Source organism: Coffea arabica, chromosome 9c (genome assembly GCF_036785885.1).
Source record: "Coffea arabica cultivar ET-39 chromosome 9c, Coffea Arabica ET-39 HiFi, whole genome shotgun sequence".
Lineage (NCBI taxonomy): Eukaryota > Viridiplantae > Streptophyta > Magnoliopsida > Gentianales > Rubiaceae > Coffea > Coffea arabica.
In genome coordinates this window covers 38636206-38656059 of record NC_092326.1, presented here as the reverse complement: position 1 = coordinate 38656059, position 19854 = coordinate 38636206, and the positions used below count along the sequence as shown (strand labels likewise).

The 19854-nt window shown below is 41.8% G+C and overlaps 3 protein-coding genes and 1 non-coding gene across 4 annotated transcripts; 3 read left to right on the top strand and 1 right to left on the bottom strand.

Annotated features, from left to right (window-relative positions):
- The first annotated feature begins 125 nt into the window (after nt 1-125).
- Nucleotides 126-232, top strand: LOC113709163 (small nucleolar RNA R71). Its single transcript, XR_003452585.2, has one exon. It is a non-coding gene; the product is annotated as a small nucleolar RNA R71 (small nucleolar RNA).
- Nucleotides 233-2320: 2088 nt separating this feature from the next.
- Nucleotides 2321-5004, top strand: LOC140014232 (apyrase-like). Its single transcript, XM_072064663.1, has 4 exons — nt 2321-2385; nt 4428-4512; nt 4598-4771; nt 4834-5004. The coding sequence occupies exons 1-4, from the start codon at nt 2321-2323 to the stop codon at nt 5002-5004; spliced, it is 495 nt and encodes a 164-aa protein (XP_071920764.1).
- A 3007-nt stretch (nt 5005-8011) lies between these two features.
- Nucleotides 8012-10765, top strand: LOC113708108 (disease resistance protein RPM1-like). The gene has a single exon (XM_027230580.2). The coding sequence runs from the start codon at nt 8012-8014 to the stop codon at nt 10763-10765; it is 2754 nt and encodes a 917-aa protein (XP_027086381.2).
- A 4798-nt stretch (nt 10766-15563) lies between these two features.
- LOC113708109 (uncharacterized) lies at nt 15564-17796 on the bottom strand. Its single transcript, XM_027230581.2, has 3 exons — nt 16819-17796; nt 16500-16757; nt 15564-16397 (listed from the first exon to the last, which is right to left on the bottom strand). Exons 1-3 carry the CDS (start codon nt 17794-17796, stop codon nt 15564-15566), a joined length of 2070 nt encoding a protein of 689 aa, XP_027086382.2.
- Nucleotides 17797-19854: the final 2058 nt, after the last annotated feature.

Sequence of the window (19854 nt, the reverse complement as noted above, 5' to 3'; positions counted from 1 at the left end):
CTATCAAATTATGAGCTTCTTGGGGTGATTTACCCATTAAAGCTCCACCTGCAGCTGCATCGATTATAGTTTTAGTAGAAAAAACTAAACCATTATAGAAGGTTTGTATGATTAACCACTCCGGCAGTCCATGATGTGGACATTTCCGAAGCAAATCTCTAAACCTTTCCCATGCCTCATATAATGATTCACCTTCCATTTGGCTAAAACTAGTGATATCCATTCTTAGCTTAGCAGTCTTACCTGGTGGAAAATACTTATTTAAGAATGCTCTTGATAAATCATCCCATCCGGTGAAAGTATTAGGAGCATGAGAGTGTAGCCAAAGTTTGGCCTTATCTCTCAATGAAAATGGGAACAATCTTAGCCTTATAGCATCATCACTAACTCCATTCATTTTAATTGTATCACAAATTTCCAAGAATGTAGCTAAGTGTGTATTAGGATCTTCTACTGCATTACCTCCAAATTGAGATTGTTGAACCATTTGGATAAGTGATGGTTTAATCTCAAAATTGTTAGCATTTATCGAAGGCCTTGCTATGCTTGTTTGAGATCCTTGTGTTCCCGGTAGAGCAAAATCTCGTAGAACTCGCCTATTTGCTTCGTTTTCGGCCATTTCTTCTTCAAACGGTAGTTCTATCAAAATTTCCTCTATTGGTTGCCAAATCTCTTGTTCCTCTTGCTGTTGTGTGTGCCTCCTTTGTCTACGTAGTGTCCTCTCAATTTCTGGATCGAAGGGTGCGACTTCTCGAGACTCCCGGTGCATACACTACAAACAGAAATAAGGGATATTATGCAACTTCAATGGTCAAAAACTGATTACAATAAAAGATTAAATATAGTCAGCTCAACTAATAAAAATAAATCTGTCTAAATTAATAGAGTTGATTAGGCTCTAATATTGCCGCTCCCCGGCAGCGGCGCCAAAAACTTGACGGGTGTTTACTATAAGTGCAAGTTTAATTCCGAATTATACCCGTTTTTTCTGCAAGTATACAGGCCAAAAGCGTAGTATTGGGTATGTATTGGGTCGATCCCACGAGGAGCAATTAGAACAATTATTAGATACTAATTTACTCTATTATTTAGACTCACAATAAATTTGAGCAGAAAATTCAGAATTTAATTCAACTACAAAAATTCTTAGCTAGATAAATGCAATTCACAATAGGAGTAGAATTCACTAAATATTAAGATCTAGGGATGTAGATTCCACATATAATACAAAAGATCTAAAACGAATGAATTTAACACTTGTTACTACTCTTGTTTAACCAAGGATTCATTTCCAATAATACCAAAATCACATTCTCATGATAATAATGGGTTAAAACAGATTAGTTTTCCCTAATCTCTTGGTAAATACTAATTCTGTTTTGTGCACACAGGAAATGTAAATTTCATCCACTTGAATGTATTTCTATTCTCATGAATATACTACTCAAGCTCTACTTATGTCATTCCATTATTTTTACCATTTCTCAATGAGTAAAAACAACTACAAACCTGCTATTGGTGATCAAACAACAAGAAGTAATCCAACATACACAAGTAGATAGGTTAATATATACAAGATATAACAAGTATAAATCACAATCACTTCATATCACTTGACCATAAGTTTCATCTACTCCCTAGATTAAGGAAATTAGCTACTCATGAATAATGAAACACTCAGAACTTCATTAATGCAAATCATCATGAATTACAAATACAAAAAGAGTAAAGAAAGTCTTAGCCAAGATATGGTGAAGCCTTCCAAAAAATCTCCTTTGTCTTGAACTTAGATGATTACAAGATGAAACCTCAATTGCCCCTTGCAAGTACCTAGCTAGAGAGAATATGTTTTTCTGTAAGAAGCTAAGCTACGTATGGCTCAGGCTTCTCCTCTGTGTTTCTGCATAAAAGGTGGGAGAAATTCCATTCCTCTCACTTCATAATTTCCTCCACTCAGATTTTGTAAAAAGAAGTCAAAGATATGATATTTCCTTTTGTCCATACTCATTTGGTCTTCTCTTTTGTTGCAGAAGCATGTGCCACCGATTTCTGTCCCTCAAAATAGCTGGAAAGTAGTCTGAACACAAGAGGAATGGCTGAGCAAATTGCAAATTTTCGGCTACAAAACGCGCCTACACAAAACGCGACATAAACTCGCGTTTTGTATACTCGCGTTTTCACTCTGCCCTTATTTCAACTGCGATTTTCTCCATGATGAAGACCGAACTGGCTTTTGTGCAAAACACAAAAGTTGTAGCCCTTTGAGTTAGCTTTCCAATGCTATAAAAATCACCCAAATCGAAGTTGTACAGCTTGAGATATGGTCGAAATACTATCACCTGGTCAAACCTCTGTTTCCAATTCCGACCACAGAGTGCAGCTTCTGTATTCCGACTTTTTGTCCATGAAAATGGCAGAATTGGATTTCGATGTCTTCATACGAATTGTAGGTCTCTTTCTTAGCTTTAAAATGGTATAAAGATCACCTTAATCCAATAAGTGTAGCTCCAAATATGGTCAAAATACCGAAGAGTGTCAACACTGATTTGTATTGCATTTCCTTACTTGAACGTTTTTCACTTCATTCTTCTGGTTATCACTTGAATTCATCACCAAATTTCTATTTTCATCTCATTTGACATCCTTTGGTGATTGAATCATCATTCCTGCATAAAAATGAAGAAATATATAATTTTACCAAAAACCTCTTTATTTTATTTATAAAACTAAACAATCAACTCAAAATTAACTAATAAAATGCACTTAAAAATACGTAAAATAAACTCTTATCATGTAGCATAGTTATAACTAAAATTAAGATAAGAAATAACATTTGATTAAATATTTTATAACATCACAAACCACTTAAGTTGCACATTATGAGAAGATGCTCCAATATGTCACCTGTGCAAATACAAAACTATAACTATGTAATATAAATATAACTATTTTCAATTAAAATAAAGATAAACATTATGTTAATATACCTTGAAATTTCATCCTTTTTTATTAAGAGTAAATGGAGTTTTACGTTCTTTCATAGAACTAAATTCATCTCTAATTGAATCAATGCTAAATTTTCGAACAACTTCCTTTTTTTATGTACATTGTTAGGCAATCATTCAAGAAATAATCTTTTATCTTGTTTTGGAGCTTTATTTTGATTATTTTCATAATTGAAAATATCCATTCTATAGACTATAAAACCGAGCCAGGATTTTTTCCTTGGGAAGGGGGCCAAAATTTTTCTGAACAAAATTATCTTAATATGTTATGTTCGAAATAATTTCATCTATTTAAATATATGACATCTTAAAATATCAAATATTAATTTTAATTATAAATGTTGTCTATTTAAATATATGCAGCATAGTCATAACAAAAATTAGGACAAAAAATAACCTTTGATTAAATATCTTATAACATAACAAACTACCCAAATTGTACATTATGAGAAGATGCTTCAATATGTCATTTGTGAAAAAAATAAAAATATAACTATACAATATAATATAACTATTTTCAATTAATAAAAGATAAAAGTTATGTTAGCATACCTTAAAATTTCAACCTCTTTTCTTAAAAGTAAATTGATTTTTACGTTCTTTCATAAAACTAAATTCATCTATAATTGAATCAGTGTTAAATTTTGATCATCCATTTTTTTTATGTACATTGTTAGACAGTCATTCAAGAAATTATTTTTTATCTTGTTTTGGAGTTTTGTTTTGATTATATTCACAATTGAAAATGTACGTTCTATAGTTGCAGTTGATACAGAAAGAATGAGAACAAATATAATCAATTTGCCAATAACAGGATATATCACTCAATTTCTGGTCTTCATCAAGCCTTCAAGTAATTATTTGTATATTTGTATATGAGTCAACAAGAGGATAGATCACTAATTTTAAATTTTTTATCAATTAGACTAAGGTATATATTTGTATATGGACCAATAAAGTAATTATTTTTATTTTAGCCCATTGATAATTATGAATTGAGTCTTTTATTATAATACATCAAATTGGGTCAATTTACTATGGATCATCAAATTATATGTTTAATTTTTTGAATGTTAAATAATTAGTACAATAAAAAATAAATAACTTTTTTTTTGAAGAAAAAATTAAATCAAAAGGTGGCTAATTCACACACACACACACACACACACATATATATAAACTTTCATAATATAAACTAAAATTGTAAAAAATTAGGGGGACCAACTTTGACTTATACATATATTTACATTATATGAATTAAAATTTTCAAAACTTAGGGGGCCATGGCCCCCTCTCCCCCCCCCCCCCCCCCCCCCCTTGGCTCCATCATTGTGTAACTGCTTCTCCATCCGGTTCAAGCATAACTAGATGCAAGGAATTAGTCAGACAGGCTCTGGGACTCAATAAAATACAGAATTGCAGATGTGGAGAGAAAGAGAGAGATGGAGGGGAGCCTGATCAAGACTACCAGTACATATCACCAGAATTCTTTTACAAGTCTGTTCAGGTATGCATTGGGCATGCATTATCATTACTGATGCATCTTTTCTTCCCTCGGCATTAATGCTGACCTCAGTAATTTCTATCAACAGCTTGGTCTTATCGATCGCAATGCAGACGCAGCTGTAATTCGTGCAACAGATTATGCGAACGAAGCTGATCGGGCTTGCAGGACAAAAATGCGAGATGCAAAATCCAAATACCGATTGGAGGATCTTAACCTTCCTTATATTTGCATGGATCTAGTGTACCTGTATACTATATTGGTAGATGGATTGGGTACGTCATTTAAGCATCTCAATCTCTTGTTCGTACATTTATCCTTCAGATTAATCAGGATTCAGGAAAGATGCTGCAATTCACAGGTCTAGATCCTTGGCAAGAGATTAAATTGCTGCATCAGATAACATACCAGGATTGGTTGGCTGGACCAACATGGCCACTGGGCTATGCCATTGATGTTGCCTCATCAATCACAGAAAGCCAAATGACAGCCTAGTCATATGGGGTTTAATTTTGTTGTTATTTTACACTTGTTGTTTATGTTCCTATAGTTATGTCCATTGAAATTTGAAGAGTGCACTTGTGGTTGATCATGACAATTATATAGCCCCTTATTTCCAATTTGCTGTCCCTTTTTCAAACGCGTTGATTAGTATATAAAGCCATTTCTGGCTCATTCTACTATTGAATTTAAAAATATCCTAAAATATATCCCAAAAATACCACTAAAAACATCTACAGTAAAAGTTTTTCATATACATTATTACAGCAAAATATTTCAAAAATATCCCAAAAAACAGCTAATCCAAACAGAGCCTAAATTTCACCATTTCCATCTAATGATGTTAGTATTAATTAGCTTTATGTCCCACATTATGCATGACAATTACAAATAATTCAAAATTTAGAATAAAATACTTATAAATTTTTTCATAGAAAACAATTTAAAATTTTTACAATTACATGCAATTCAATGATTATTTTTTAAGTTAGTTTAATAAAATATTTTCTACTTAAAATATAGAAATTTAAATATTTGAACTAAACTAACTAATAAGTAGTATTAGATAACATTAATTAAATTTATTAAATAGTAGTTATCTTTAAAATTAACCAATATTATTCCAATTGTCTTCAGTTGGTTGTATTTACTTCTTTTTTTTATCATTAAGGATAAATTACACTTTTCTCCCCAATGATTTAGCTCTTATCCACATATACTCTCATATAATTTCAATAACTATATTTGACCCCTCATAATTTGGACTAAAATATCAAAATGACAAGACTTACCTTCTGTTATAGAGTCGACTAAAATATGAAATTTATTTGTAAACCACGAGGGAGTTATGATATATTTTGAAACCATATAAGGCTATAATAAAAACTGCTAAATCATAGGAGATTAAAGTGTATCGTATGCTATATTAAATTTTTGTCCACTTCAATCATTACAGTTTCTAGATGAGGATAATCTTGACATTTCATCTAATTTCATTACAGAGGTGATTTTCCTTATTTTGACACTTTAATCCAAATTTCGATAATGTTATTTATAGATGTTGTAATTATAAAGAGTTATGTGCGAAGCCACTAAATCGCACGAGGGTAAAGTATAATTTAACCATTTTTATTCTATATTATCGTTGACTTTGTCCTTCTTGATTAAGAACTCGTATGAATTTTTAACAAGAATAAAAACAAAATGAAAACCCACCTTCACGTGGTAGGAGATTTGGTATGGCCCCTACCCGTTAATAACTAGTTCGCAATCTGAAAGAGATTTAGTGAAAGATTCTTGTTCCAATGAAATCCAATCGAGAGCCGCGTAGCATGTACGCTCAAATTGACGATTGGTGCTAACCACATTTGACCGGGCTCATTTAATTAACAAAAGGGTAAATTACATGCAATTAACTTTGTACTCTTGTCTCACTTTGTCGGCTTTGATTTTATTTATTATCAATTTACCCCTTTTTTTTGGTACCTTGAGGAACCAAAGTACCCCTTCAATGTCATGCCAAATTCATAAGTAGGGTTCAGTTTTGAGTAGATTTTGAGAAAGGGGAATCAACTAATATTCACTCAGTTTAAAGAATATTGTAAGCCTTGCGAAATTACCTAGAAGCCTTATCTTTCTTCTTCCAATGATAATTGTACCTTTCTTGGCTTTTTTTTTTTTCAATCATTTTTTCCCTTTAAATCTTTCTCTTCCCCTTCATCATCTTCTTCTGGCTACCACTATCACTACCCTTTAAGATGGCATATTTACAAATTATGCATTCAATTTTTTCAAAAGTTGAGCTGAGGATTTTAGTCAACCATAGTGACATTGAAGGCAAACAAACAAACAATTTTAATTTGATCTAACAAAAGTGCCCCCAAACAATAAATAGTAAATGTTTTTATAATGAGTGTTCATTGGGCATGTATTAGTGCACCAAATCCATTATATGGGTGTGTGTGTGTGTGTGAGTGCATACAATTACATTGATTGTCCCTTCCTTGTGCTTAAACATTTTTTCTAATATAATTTTTTTTTTAGTTTTTTTCCAAACATTAACACTTGACACTTTAAACAAATCCAAAAAAGTACACACACACTCACACACAAGAGGGAAGATAAACAAAAATGAAGGAGTCAAATAAAGACACTCATATAAACATAAGAGGGTCAAGTAAAATTTACAAAAAAAAAAAAAAAAAAGTTTTTCTAATGGGGGTTAAGTGCTAATAAACAAAATTGAAGGTGATAAAATCAGACAAACATATAAAAACAAGGGCCCTAAGTCAAATTTACTCTTGATAAGGCATACTTTTTCTAATTGATGCCATAGCGCATTAAATCTATAACCATGTGCATGCAAATGCATACATTGTTATTGATGGTCCCCTCACATTTCAATTTTTGTTATATCATTTCATAATTTTTCCAAAAAAAAAAAAAAACCTAAAATCTCAGACTATAGCATTAAAAAAAATACGCATTAGAAAACTCAAAAACTAAAAAAAAAATCTTAAATATCACCATGGAATTTTTCTTTTTTTCTAATTTATTTGGGGGCACAAGAGGGGGTTCGTCAAACAGCGGAATCTTCTTTACTTGCGTGTCTCGATTTTGTGTGTTGGTTCCTTCTTGATATTTCCGCGTGTTCTCAGTCATGAGAAACCGTCTTAATTTGAAGCTTTCCTTCTCGAACCAGGAAAATTTTGCATTCTTGACCCGGAGAACATTTTTTACTTCTCATTGGTAGAGGAGAAAATAAGCAGAGAGTAACAATAAAATGGCAAAACTAAATTAAAATTAGAAGGCAGACGACTTTGAGTTTGAGGAAAATAAAAAGCAACTTCACAAGTAAATAATAAAAAAAAAAAATTGACTTTAAAGTCAAGGACATTGTAACACGCTGCAGTTGCCGGCCGGGGCTGAAAAACCTATAAATGAAGTAAAGATTCTTCGCAATTTTTATATCAACTCATATTCATCTAGCAAAAGAAAAATCATGACAGACCCTTGTGTGCAATTTGCTCTCGCAAAGCTTGATGCTTTTCTAACGGGAGAATTGCAGTTGCCAAAGAAAGTTGATACTGGGATCAGGACTTTGAGAAGTGAACTGGGCACTATAACAGCATTTCTGAGTGCAGCTCATCAAAGAGCGGTCCAAGATCAACAAATTCTGGATTGGGTTCGAAAGGTTCAAGATGCAGCTGATGACATCATCGACATTCTTGACCTTTTTGACCATCACAAGGCAGAAAATGGCAGGGCATTATCGGTGACAAGGCGGCGGGCATACCGGTCAATTGCCGATCAGATAAATGATATCAAATCAACTCTCGAGGAAATCAACAAGGGCAGAGAAAGATACCAACTTGCAAATTCGTCCCAAGCTGCCTTACCACCAAGTCCAACTACAAACCGTGTTTACTCACATCTTCATCCAAGGATTGCTCCTTTGTTCCTTGCAGATGCTGACGTCGTGGGCTTCGAGGAAGATAGGGACATGCTGATGGCGTGGGCACTGGATATGGTGGATGAGCACAAGGTCATGTTTGTTGTGGGCATGGGTGGATCTGGCAAGACTACTCTTGCCAAGCAAGTATTCGAGGCAGTAAAACAAGACTTCGGTTGCTCCGCATGGATCAGTGTTTCAAAGTCCAAGAAGAAATTGGAGATCTTGCGGAACATGTTAGATCAACTATGCAGATGCAGCTCCAGGGCGGAAACGGCCCCAGCTCCCCAGCAGCAAAGCTCGGAACACTACATCAACCTCATTAGGGAGTATTTGCTGGATAAGAGGTATGTAATCGTCCTCGATGATCTGTGGGCTGATGATGTTTGGAGATCTATTATGTTAGCATTGCCAAGAAGGAATAGGAGTAGAATAATCATCACTACGCGAAGAGGGGATATAGCCTATTCACTGAAAGATGGATCCGTTGATGTCCATCCCATTCAGCATCTATCTCTAGAAAAGGCTAAGGAACTCATTCACAGAATCGCCTTTCCAGGATCTCGTATATGCCCTCCAGCTTTAGCTACACTGTCCAATGAAATTCTAGGAAAATGTGAAGGGCTACCATTGGCAATCACTGAAATTGGTCACCTTTTGTCAACTAAGGGGGAAAGGGAACCTGAATGGAAAAAATTGCGTGATAGTCTTGCATCGGAACTGACAAGCCATGGCCGGCTTGCAAATATTGCAAAAGTGTTGATTCTTAGTTATGATGACTTACCTTACCATCTTAAAAACTGTTTTCTGTTGATGAATACTTTTCCCCCTAATCACCCCATCCAGCGCACAGAGCTAATACGGTTATGGATAGCAGAAGACTTCATCACAGAAGGGAACAATGGAAAAGAACTCGAAGATTTGGGGGAAGAATACCTGAACGAGCTCATTCAAAGAAACTTGGTTCAGGTGTGGCAAATGGACATCGATGGGAGACCAAGAACTTGTCATGTTCAAAATATTATTCATGAGATTGTTCTCTCACAGCTTCAAGATGAAAACTTTTGTGAAGTTTATCCGGATCAAGGTACGTTTGACATCAGTAAGGAGAGGGTCAGGCGAATATCGATTCATACAGGTGATCTAGGCCAGCTGTGTCCAAATCTTCGTGCTCGCGCTTTGTTAAAGTTTGGCCGATCAGCACCATGCCAGCACTCCATTCCAATTGGCTATTCAAGCTTAAAGATGTTGAGGGAATTGCATCTGGAGGGTGCAAACTTGGACATGTTTCCTGCAGACATTGAAGAACTATTGTTGTTGAGGTACTTGTGTTTGAGGAATACAAGAATCAGAAGCATTCCGAAATCAATAGGAAAGCTTAAGCACCTTGAAACCTTGGACCTCAAACAAACATTAGTCAGAACACTGCCAAAAGAAATATGCCATCTTTCTAAGCTTCGTTACTTACTTGTTTACAGATATGACATTGAAGATTATGTGGCATTTAACACAATTAAAGGATTTGAGGTCGCAGGAGAGATCACGAGGTCGGCCAATCTTCGCAAGCTACTGTTTGTGCAAGTCAATAAAAATCACAAAATCATTGTTGCAATGCGAGACCTCAGAGAACTGAGAAGGCTGGGAATCATGGGTTTGCGCAAAGAAGATGGAAGGATCTTGTCTGAGACTATTCAAATGCTGCGAAATTTGCATTCTTTGAATGTGGCAGCAGAAAATGAGGCGGGAGTTCTAGACATGCCAGAAATTTCACATCCTCCTCCACTCCAGCGTTTATATTTGAATGGAAGGCTGGAGAGGATGCCTATCTGGATTTCCGAACTTCACGATCTGGTAAGGCTTCGTCTAAAGTGGTCTCAGCTGGATCAACAGTGCAACAATCCCATTAATATCCTTCAAGATCTTCCTAATTTACTAGAACTCCAGCTGCTTGACGCCTACAATGGGGACCAATTGGAGTTCAATGCTGGCAAATTTCAGAAGCTCAAGATACTGGAGTTAGAGCTACTTCGGCAGCTGAAAATGGTCATAATGGAACGCAATTCATTGCCTTGTCTACAAACGCTGATCATAAGGCGATGCGGTCAGTTAGGGCAGATTCCAGTAGGTATAGATGACCTCAGCCGACTCAAGGAGATTCATTTGTATGATATGCCAGAAAATTTTGTCTCCATGCTCGAGAAAAATGGTGGCAGTCTTTATCATCTTGTGCAACATGTGCCATTAAAACGCTCATACTATGCTCAGAATGGTGGACGGTGGGATGTGAAAGATCTTTCTGATTGATTAAAAAAAAAAAAGATCAAAATGAGAGATTCATTCCCCCTTTTTGGTAAGGCAAAAATTTCGGTTGTGTAAATTTATGAATTATATGTAATTCCTACAGTCACAAGATCAGAATTTTCTTTTGTGAAATAATTTTAGTACTGCTATACAGGTTGTAGCCTTCACTTCCCTACAACAATTTGCTCTATTTTACACCATGTCATGCGAGCCTTCTCCATTATATCATTCTCAAAGAGTTTTGTGAAAGTGAAGAACGAAGAATGCAACTAAAGCTAATTAGATTTTGATCGCAGTTAGTTCACATAGACATTCAAAGAAGTTCGTGAGTAAATTTCAGTTAGCTTTACTTCATGGAACTTCAAATAAGATCAGTTATTAATGTATTAGGGGCGGGGGGAGAAAGTCTAAGCTCATATTTTCTAACTATTTTCTCAGTCTTAGTTTCAACTCGATCGTTTTTCTAACTAAGATGCAATCGCATATCATCTAGAAGAGAATTTTCGATGGAATGAAAAGATTAATCTAAAGTAAGACATTATTAAATTACATATTTAAACCAATCTAAATTAATTTATCAAATTAAGTTACATATTTATTGTTAGTGGTTGCGTGATTGGGTTTATTTTGCTGAGTACATGGGATCATAGCCCATGTTCCTGTTTATTTTGGTAGTTGCCTTTTAATTAATTCAAACCAGGAAGTTCTAGTATATCCACTGGTTGATATAATTTGGCGTGTGGAGCTATGTTTCTTGAAAGTTAAAAGCTGAATAGTTTTTTTTTTTTGGAGGAAACTGTGAAACTCCGTGAGCTAAAAAAGAAAGCCTACGAATTGTTCATTATTTTTTGTGGAGTTATAAATAAATAAAATTTGGTTAAATTTTTGTCTGTATATATGATTATATTCTCTCTTCCCACATATATTTATGTGGTAAAAAATACCTACTCTGAAATATAATTTTAGTACAATATATTATTAGTACAACAATAACTTACTTACATTCCCCTTGGTTAATTCGATTTCCTTGTCTGTAAGCTTTGTAACAAATTACATCAGTGTTAAGCAATAGCATCTGCCGAAGGGGAGATAGCAACGGGTGAAATGGGTGCTCTGAGGAGCCCACCCCGTGGCAGAGCTGACCATTGTCCGATTGGAAGCCGGACAGCGACTGAGCAAGTGGAAAGAAATGTGGTCGCGGCCGTGACACCAGAGCCGTTGTCGGTTGAGCTCCTTATAGGGTGAGTTTGAAGAACCCATTGGCATTTGTGGCTGTAGTTGCCACAGTACTGGCAATGGTAGTGGTACTGGTACCAGCAAGATTGCGAGTGATCGAGACATTGGCTCCAGATAGAGGAGGAGTAATGCCAATAGGTAAAAGATTCCCCGTATTAGTGCAATACAAGCGACCAAAAATCGTAGCTGAAGCTACAGGTAATGCAATCGTGTCAAGTGCGACGGTGGACGGGGTAATAGCAGTCGTGAAAACAATGAGGAGAGCAAGGCCAAGAAACAAATTGATGCGACTGCCGAAGTGAAGATCCGAGCTGGGCTGTGGCCTGGAGAGTGAGCTGGTGAGGCGTCCGACCTGTATGTGAACGAGCTGCGAGGCTAATTCCTCTGGAGCAACTCTGACGACCAAGTCAGAAGAGATTTCGGAAATAAAAGCAATATACTCTTTGTGCTAAGAATGGCGTACCTTGTGTTTTCCCCACGCGTGGTATTTATAGGGCCATAGGTAGTAGTTTCCTAGTAAAACATGGAGTCCTTGTTGGAGAAGAACTCTCCCTAGGGCTCCACGATCCAGTTACGACGAGCTTGGACTCTGCAGCCCATGCGGCCCATCCGCTCGGGGAGGCCGTACCCTCATGGGCCTCCGAGCTGACCTGCAGGGCCGAGCCCCTCCTCCTGTCCGAGCTCGCGGGCCAGGCCGATGTGCACATGGGCCCCACTACACTAGCCCCCCCTCTAGTCTAGAGTCATCGATCGTGCGCTTGAATCTAGGCCGAATTGCAGGGCGCCGTGTCAGCTCGACGTGGGGCCCCCGTCTGGGAGTGGTGCAAGCAACCGTCGCATCAGTTCGTGTCTGTCACCTCAACCGTCGCCTCGATCAGTTATGGCGGTTAGGAACGGTTCGAATAAATGCGCGCCCCTTCGTTTTTCCCGCCCTGAGGATCACCTGTAAATAGGCCTCTTGGGCGTCATTTTCACTCCTCCTCCTTCACTTTATCAGTTCGCTCCTTCAATCCCTAGTTCGCCGCTTCTTCCTTTTTTCCTCAAGATCACGTCGGGTCGCCCTGCTTTAAGAGCCCAGAGTCAGTTCGCGCACTCCTTAGATCAGCCCTTCATCCGATCTCCTCCTTTCACCAGTAAGTTCCCCTTTCCTTTTTATGTCTTCTTATAGTTCCGATAGTTCTGACGTCACCAATTCAGCCCCTAGGCATAGAACAGCTAGCCCCATACTCGTAGATAGCAGCTCTTCAGATTCCTTTAGCTCTTCTCCTTCTATTTCATTTGGGCCAGAACTCATAGCCTCTCCCGTCTTGTCTCCTGTTAGAATAATGAGCCCGGTCGAGCGACCTGCCCAACCTCTAGTCGGAGCTGTTGAACAGGCAGCTCCAGATCAGACGGCAGTAGGGACCTTGAGGGGGCCAAGTGGCGACTTTGGGGAGGTCGACACTATTCCCCCAGCCCTGGAGCAAAAAGATGTTGACGAGCTGGCGGAAAAATATGAAATCCCAGCCCAATTCGAGCCTAGGGCAGCCCGTCCGGAGGAGGTCGCCAGCCGACCTCCTCCCGGTTTCGTGGCGATCTACAGGGACCAACTGATGGCTAGTCTCCGCCTGCCTATCCCCAATTTCCTCTTCTTTATCCTCACCTTCTGGGGTATCCGCATAACTCAGGTTATTCCCAATGCTGTTCGCTCCATCATAGGCTTTTTCCAGAAGAAAATCAGCAGAAAGGTGCCTGGGTGGTTCTACTTTGCCCACCGAAGTGGAGCGAAAACCCCCACCCGCGAGCTGTTCACGGGGGCACCTTCCTCTATCAAGGACTGGAAGCCTCAGTTCTTTTTCGTGAAGAACCTAGGTTTTCCTCCCCTAACCTGGAGAGCAGAGACTCAAGTCTCAGATCCCCTTCCGCCCCTGCTCCTAGTGTCCGAGCTTAGCCGCCTACTCAGTTCGGACGTGAAGATGGACGTGAAAGAGTTCAGCAATGACCTGCTTTGGGTAACGGGACTGATCCGAGCTAGCCCCTCGGATCCCTCCCCGGAGAGCAGACCCCTCTCCCCAAATGAGCTGACCACCTGTAATCATCTTGCACTTCCATTTTCTTTTTTTTTTCTTTTTTTTTTAAAGCATACGACCACTGACCTCCTGGACTTATATTTGTGCAGTGAAGAGGTTTTCACAACTGCTGACCATCGGTGGCACCAGCAGTCCGGGCGCTGCCACTCAGACCCCCTCAGCCATCCCAGCCAGCTCGTCGCCAGTCCCAACACCTCAGCCGGCTCTTGCCCAGTCCTCCAAGGCTGTTGAGAAGAAAAAGAAGAAGAAGAAGACCACTGCCAAGAGAGCGAGGGTGGAAACGACCTCGTCTCCAGCTCGGGAGGAGAGGCCAACGCCTGAGCCTGCTCAAGGCGGCCACTACGGCGTGAACACCGCCGAGGAACAGGCCCGGGCTGAAGCTCCCCCTAATTTGTGGCAGCGCCAGAGCTCTACCCTACTCTTCGACCCCCAGACTCGGCTGGTTACGCACCAACACCCCATGCACTTCTGCCCTCAGTGGAAGCTATCCATAAATGACCGAGCACAATTCCCCGATGTGGCCCAGGAGCTCGCTCGTGGGGCCATCCTCCCACGGGACTACAACTTGGTTAAGGCCATGGATTCGTCCGACCTCCTTGACTATTACTACACAGGCACGGCTCAGACGAACGTGGTTGGGTCCGAGCTGGCCAAACGCTACGAGAGCCTGCTCCCCCTGATGAGCGAAACGAAAGCGGCCAACGAGAAACTGCTCAGCCAGAACGAAGCAGCTGTGGCCGAAGCGGAGGGCCTGAAGAAGCAGCTCGCACAAGTCCATTCAAACTTCGAGCTGGAGCTGAAGAAGAATTCCGAGCTGACCTCTCAGCTGAAAGAGGAGCAGCAAAAGAGTGCCGAGCTATTTACTCAGGTAGATGCGGCTAGGGCCGAAGGACGTCACGAGGGTGTACGGACCTTCCTTAGGTCGGAGGACTTCACGAACGACCTGGCAATCCTGAATACACCCATGCTGCAACATGGCTATTCCCAGGCCCTGAAGAAAGTGCAAGAGTTGGGCCTACCCGGCTTCGACCTGGAGAAGTTTCCCGGCTACAACCCCCAGGCTATGGAACAGATTGACCGCCTGGTGAAGGGTTACTCGCGCGGGCGAAAGCTGGCCGACCTAGTTCCTGACCCCCAACTGCCAGTGACCACCCCCGAATCCGAACAAGAGGAGGAAGAGGGGGAGAACTAGAGTAGGGCCTTAGAGTAGAATCCGAACTGTCAGTAGGCAGTTCGTTTTGTATGAGCTCTGCCATTTCTTGGCTTAGTTCCTTTTGTACGAGCTCGGCTTCTTGTACAGTTTTATTGAATGGAATGAAGAACCTTTCCTTTGTTTCATACTTAGTCGCATTTGTAAAATTTCTTGTCATAATTTCAGGATACATCAGTTCGGCCTAGTGCCGATCTAAATGAGCTATCCCCTACGACAAAATAATTTATTAACCAAATACATCGATAAAAAGTCTTGACCTTGAAACGAGCTGTCATGTGCGAGCTTAATGGAAAATCCTCAAGTTGGAATTGTGCCAGGTACGCGGGACCTCCTCCCCGCTGAGGTGGGTTAACTTGCAGTATCCAGCTCGATTTGCCTCTTTCACCACATAGGGACCTTCCCAATTTGGGCCCAACTTGCCCGTGCCTTGAAGCCGACTCACGCTATTCTTCCTCAAGACCAGGTCTCCTGGTTTGAAGGATAGAGGCCTTACCCTAGCATTGTAGTGTCGCGCGATCTGTCCTTTGTACTTAGCCATACGTATGGCCGCTTCTTCTCTCCTTCCCTCTAGCAGATCCAAGTTAAGACGTAGCTCGTCCTCATTGTCCAGAGCTATGAAATTCTGGACTCTGTCTGAAGGGACACCTATCTCGGCAGGAATCACAGCCTCTGCCCCGTAGGTAAGAGCGAAAGGAATCTCCTGGGTGGCAGTTCGGGGAGTGGTTCGGTAAGCCCACAGTATGGTAGGCAGCTCGTCCAGCCACCCAGTTCGGGCGGACTCCATTCGCATCTTCAAGCCGTGCAGGATTGTCCTGTTGACGTTCTCGACCTGTCCATTGGCTTGAGGATGACCTACCGAGGTGAAGTGCTGCCGGATTCCAAGCTCCGCGCACCAGCCTTGGAGAGAACTGTCAGCGAACTGTCGTCCGTTGTCTGAGACCAGGACCCGAAGTATACCAAATCGACAGACGATGTTTCTCCAAAGAAAATTCTGGACTGATCTGCTGCTAATGGTGGCTAGGGGCTCGGCCTCCACCCACTTGGTGAAATAATCCACAGCCACCACTACGTGTTCATAGCCCCCAGGAGCTCGGGGAAACGGACCCAATAGGTCTATCTCCCATTAGAAGAAGGGCCAAGGGCTCTAAAGATGGATCATCTCCTGAGTTGGGGCATGATGGATCGGAGCATGGAGTTGGCATGACTTGCACCGTGCTACCAGCTCGGCCGAGTCCAGGAAGATGGTGGGCCAGTAATATCCAGACAGCATTCCTTTTTTGGCCAAAACCCTCGGACCGACGTGGTTCCCACAGATACCCTCATGCAGCTCACGCAGGATGTAGTCTCCCTCCTCCGGAGTTATGCACCTCAGCCATGGACGCAGGTAGGATTTCTTGTAAAGTACCCCACCCGAGAGCTCGTATCCCCGTGACTTGAGGAGGACCCTACGTGCCTCCACCCGGCTTGAGTCCTTTAGCTAAGTACCACACGATGGGATCCATCCATGAGCTCATTACTTGAATAACGGCCGCGTCTACCTGATCATACGCCCGATTCCTGACGACCTCCATCAAGACCTCTTTGTTCAACGTGCCCACTGAGGTGGAGGCTAGCTTGGACAGTGCGTCTGCCCTCTTATTTCGGTTTCGCGGGACCTGCTTGAGCGTGAACAGTTTGAACTGAGCTCTCAACTCATGCACTTTGGCGACGTACTTTCTTAGTGGCTCCTCTTTAACTTCATAACTTCCCCCTACTTGATTTACTATCAGTTGCGAGTCGCTGTAGACTTCTATTGATTCGGCCCCCAACTTTCGAGCTATCATCATCCCCGCGACCAGGGTCTCGTATTCGGACTCGTTGTTGGAGGCCCTGAAATCAAATCTCAGGGCGTAGGCCAATTCATCCCCCATGGGGCTGGTCAATAGAAGTCCCGCTCCGCATCTTTCCTTGCTCGACGACCTATCCACGAACAGTGTCCAGGTCGGAATGGACTGACCTACCTTTCCGGCGGCCTGTTCGACCTCCACAGCATTTCTGGCTTGTTCGGCCTCCACAGCATTTCTGGCCTGTTCGGCCTCCGCTGTGTTTCCGATCAGCTCGGCCTTGGCTTCCTTTGTGGCCTGTATCACCTCGGCAGGCTCTCCGCCCTGCTTGGCCTCGGCTGCGTCTATGGTCTGTTCGGCCTTGGAAGTCTTAGTGGCTTGCGTGACCTCGGCAGCTTCTCCGGCCTGCCTGGTCTCAGCTGCGTCTTGGATCAGTTCGGACTTGGCGGCCTGCGCGACCTCGGCAGCTTCTCCGGCCCGCTCGGCCTTAGCTGTGTCTCTGGTCAGCTCGTCCTGCGATTCCTGCTGTCCGAAGGAGACTCCTTCGGCTATGAAATCTGCCAATGCTTGGGCCTTAATGGCCGTGCGGGGTTGGAAGCTGAGGTCGTACTCGGACAGTTCCACGGCCCACCTCACCATTCTTCCCGATGCCTCAGGCTTTGAAAGAATTTGCTTGAGAGGCTGATCGGTCATTACTACCACGGGGTGAGTTTGAAAATACGACCTGAGCTTTCGGGCCGCGTGAACTAATGCCAGAACATACCGCTCAATCGAGGTATACCTTGGCTCCGCGCCCTGCAGAGCTCGGCTGACATAGTATACAGGCCTCTGGATTTTGCCCTCTTCCCGAACTAGCACCGCACTGACTGCCTCCTCCCCTACTGCCAGATAGATAAATAAGGTTTCTCCTTGCGTGGGAGAGGTTCAGGCTGGCAACTGAGCGATGTGGATTTTTAGTTCGTCAAACGCTCGCTGGCACTCGGGGGTCCATTCAAATTGGGGACCTCTTCGCAAGGCTTTGAAGAAAGGGAAACCCCGAACTGCAGACTTCGACAAGAACCTGTTTAGGGCCGCCATCCTGCCAGCTAGCCGCTGGACTTCTTTTATGTTTCGGAGAGGAGCCATGTCCATGATAGCCTTTACCTTGTCGGGATTAGCTCTTACTTCGTCCTTGGATATCATGTACCCAAGGAACTTGCCCGATCGAACCCCGAAAGTGCACTTCTTGGGATTCAGCCGCATCAGCGAGCTCCGTAGGAGGCTAAAGATCTCCCTGAGGTTGTTGATGAACTGCTCCTGAGTCCGGCTTTTCACCAGCATGTCATCTACGTATACCTCCATGTTTCGGCCGATCAGTTTTCTGAACAGCTTGTTGACCAGCCGCTGATAGGTCGCGCCGGCATTCTTTAACCCAAATGGCATGGCGGTATAACAGTACGTGCCGTACTCGGTGATGAAGGCAGTCTTCTCTTGATCCTCCTCATCCAGGGCTATCTGGTGATACCCTTTGAAGGCATCCAAAAAGCAAAAAATCTCGTATCCGGTAGTCGAATCTACCAGCTGGTTGATGCAAGGGGAGGGTAACAATCCTTCGGACAAGCTTTATTTAGGTCGGTGAAATCCACGCACATCCGCCAAACCCTGTCCTCCTTTTTGACCAGCACAGGGTTGGCTAGCCAGGTCGGATAGTAGACCTCCTTCACAATTTTGGCCTCTAACAGCTTGCCTACCTCCTCTTTAACGACCTCGTTGCGTTCGGGCGCGAAGTTTCTCTTCTTTTGCTTCACTGGCCGGATGTTCGAGTCCACGTGCAACTTATGAACTGCCAGTTCGGGAGGAACTTCGGGCATGTCGTCAGCACTCCAAGCAAAAATCTCGGCGTATTCTTCCAGGAGAGACTCCAGAGCTCTCCGTGTTAGCTCGTTTAGGCCAGACCCGGCCTTAACCACACGGTCGGGTCGTTCGGGGCAGATGGGCAATCCAACCAGACTCTCGTCCGTTTCCAACCTCTTCTCCTTTTCAGCAGGCTCCCATGGTTCCAGATAGGCTGCCTGGGCCACCAGCTTCTCCTTATCCTTGAGAGTTGCGATATAACAGGCCCGAACTATCTCCGGGTCTCCCAGCACCTCGGCCACTCCATCGGGCGTTGGAAACTTCATGCTGAGGTGTAAGGTCGAACAGACAGCTCGGAGTGTGACGGGTATTTTACATACGTGCAAGCTAAAAAATACCGAATTACACCCGTTCACTGCAAGTATACAGATCAACTAGTAGTTTAGGGTATATATCGGGTCGATCCCACAGGGAAGAGTGAATAATTACCGGTATTACTAAAACTTCTCTATTATTTAGACTATCAATAAATTATAACAAGTAAAACCTACTGAACTTATGCAAGAAAATAACAAATGAAAGCTCCTTAGGTTGTGGTATCACTAACTACTCATGCAAGTGCTATTTTTGGATCATTGAGTACTACATCTAAGCTAGTTATGGTGTAATTTCCTTATGCATTTGAATCCTACTTTCGTAGTGAATCAATTATACTCATAACTAATCCATACCTATTCTCATGGTTATGAAATTAGCTACAAGTTTATTTTTTCAATGAAATTACATGAAATTAATCACCAAAACCCCATAGGTGCACCTCTACTCTCGTGAGTGTACTCCCCATGTTTAGCACTTATTGAACTAATGTTAAATCTCAATTTTCATTGCAGAAATAACACCTTAGATAATCACAATTAA

What these genes read in the sequence shown, in the direction of transcription:
- LOC140014232 (XM_072064663.1), top strand. Translation starts at nt 2,321, where the DNA reads ATGGTCGAAATACTATCACCTGGTCAAACCTCTGTTTCCAATTCCGAC. An exon ending in TCTTTTACAAGTCTGTTCAG is followed by an intron (nt 4,513 to 4,597) that starts GTATGCATTGGG and finishes TTCTATCAACAG; the next exon opens with CTTGGTCTTATCGATCGCAA. An exon ending in TGTACCTGTATACTATATTG is followed by an intron (nt 4,772 to 4,833) that starts GTAGATGGATTG and finishes TTTATCCTTCAG; the next exon opens with ATTAATCAGGATTCAGGAAA.
- LOC113708108 (XM_027230580.2), top strand. Translation starts at nt 8,012, where the DNA reads ATGACAGACCCTTGTGTGCAATTTGCTCTCGCAAAGCTTGATGCTTTT.
- LOC113708109 (XM_027230581.2), bottom strand. Translation starts at nt 17,796, where the DNA reads ATGACCGATCAGCCTCTCAAGCAAATTCTTTCAAAGCCTGAGGCATCG. An exon ending in GGAATCGGGCGTATGATCAG is followed by an intron (nt 16,758 to 16,818) that starts GTAGACGCGGCC and finishes TGTGGTACTTAG; the next exon opens with CTAAAGGACTCAAGCCGGGT. An exon ending in TCCTGGACTCGGCCGAGCTG is followed by an intron (nt 16,398 to 16,499) that starts GTAGCACGGTGC and finishes TTCTAATGGGAG; the next exon opens with ATAGACCTATTGGGTCCGTT.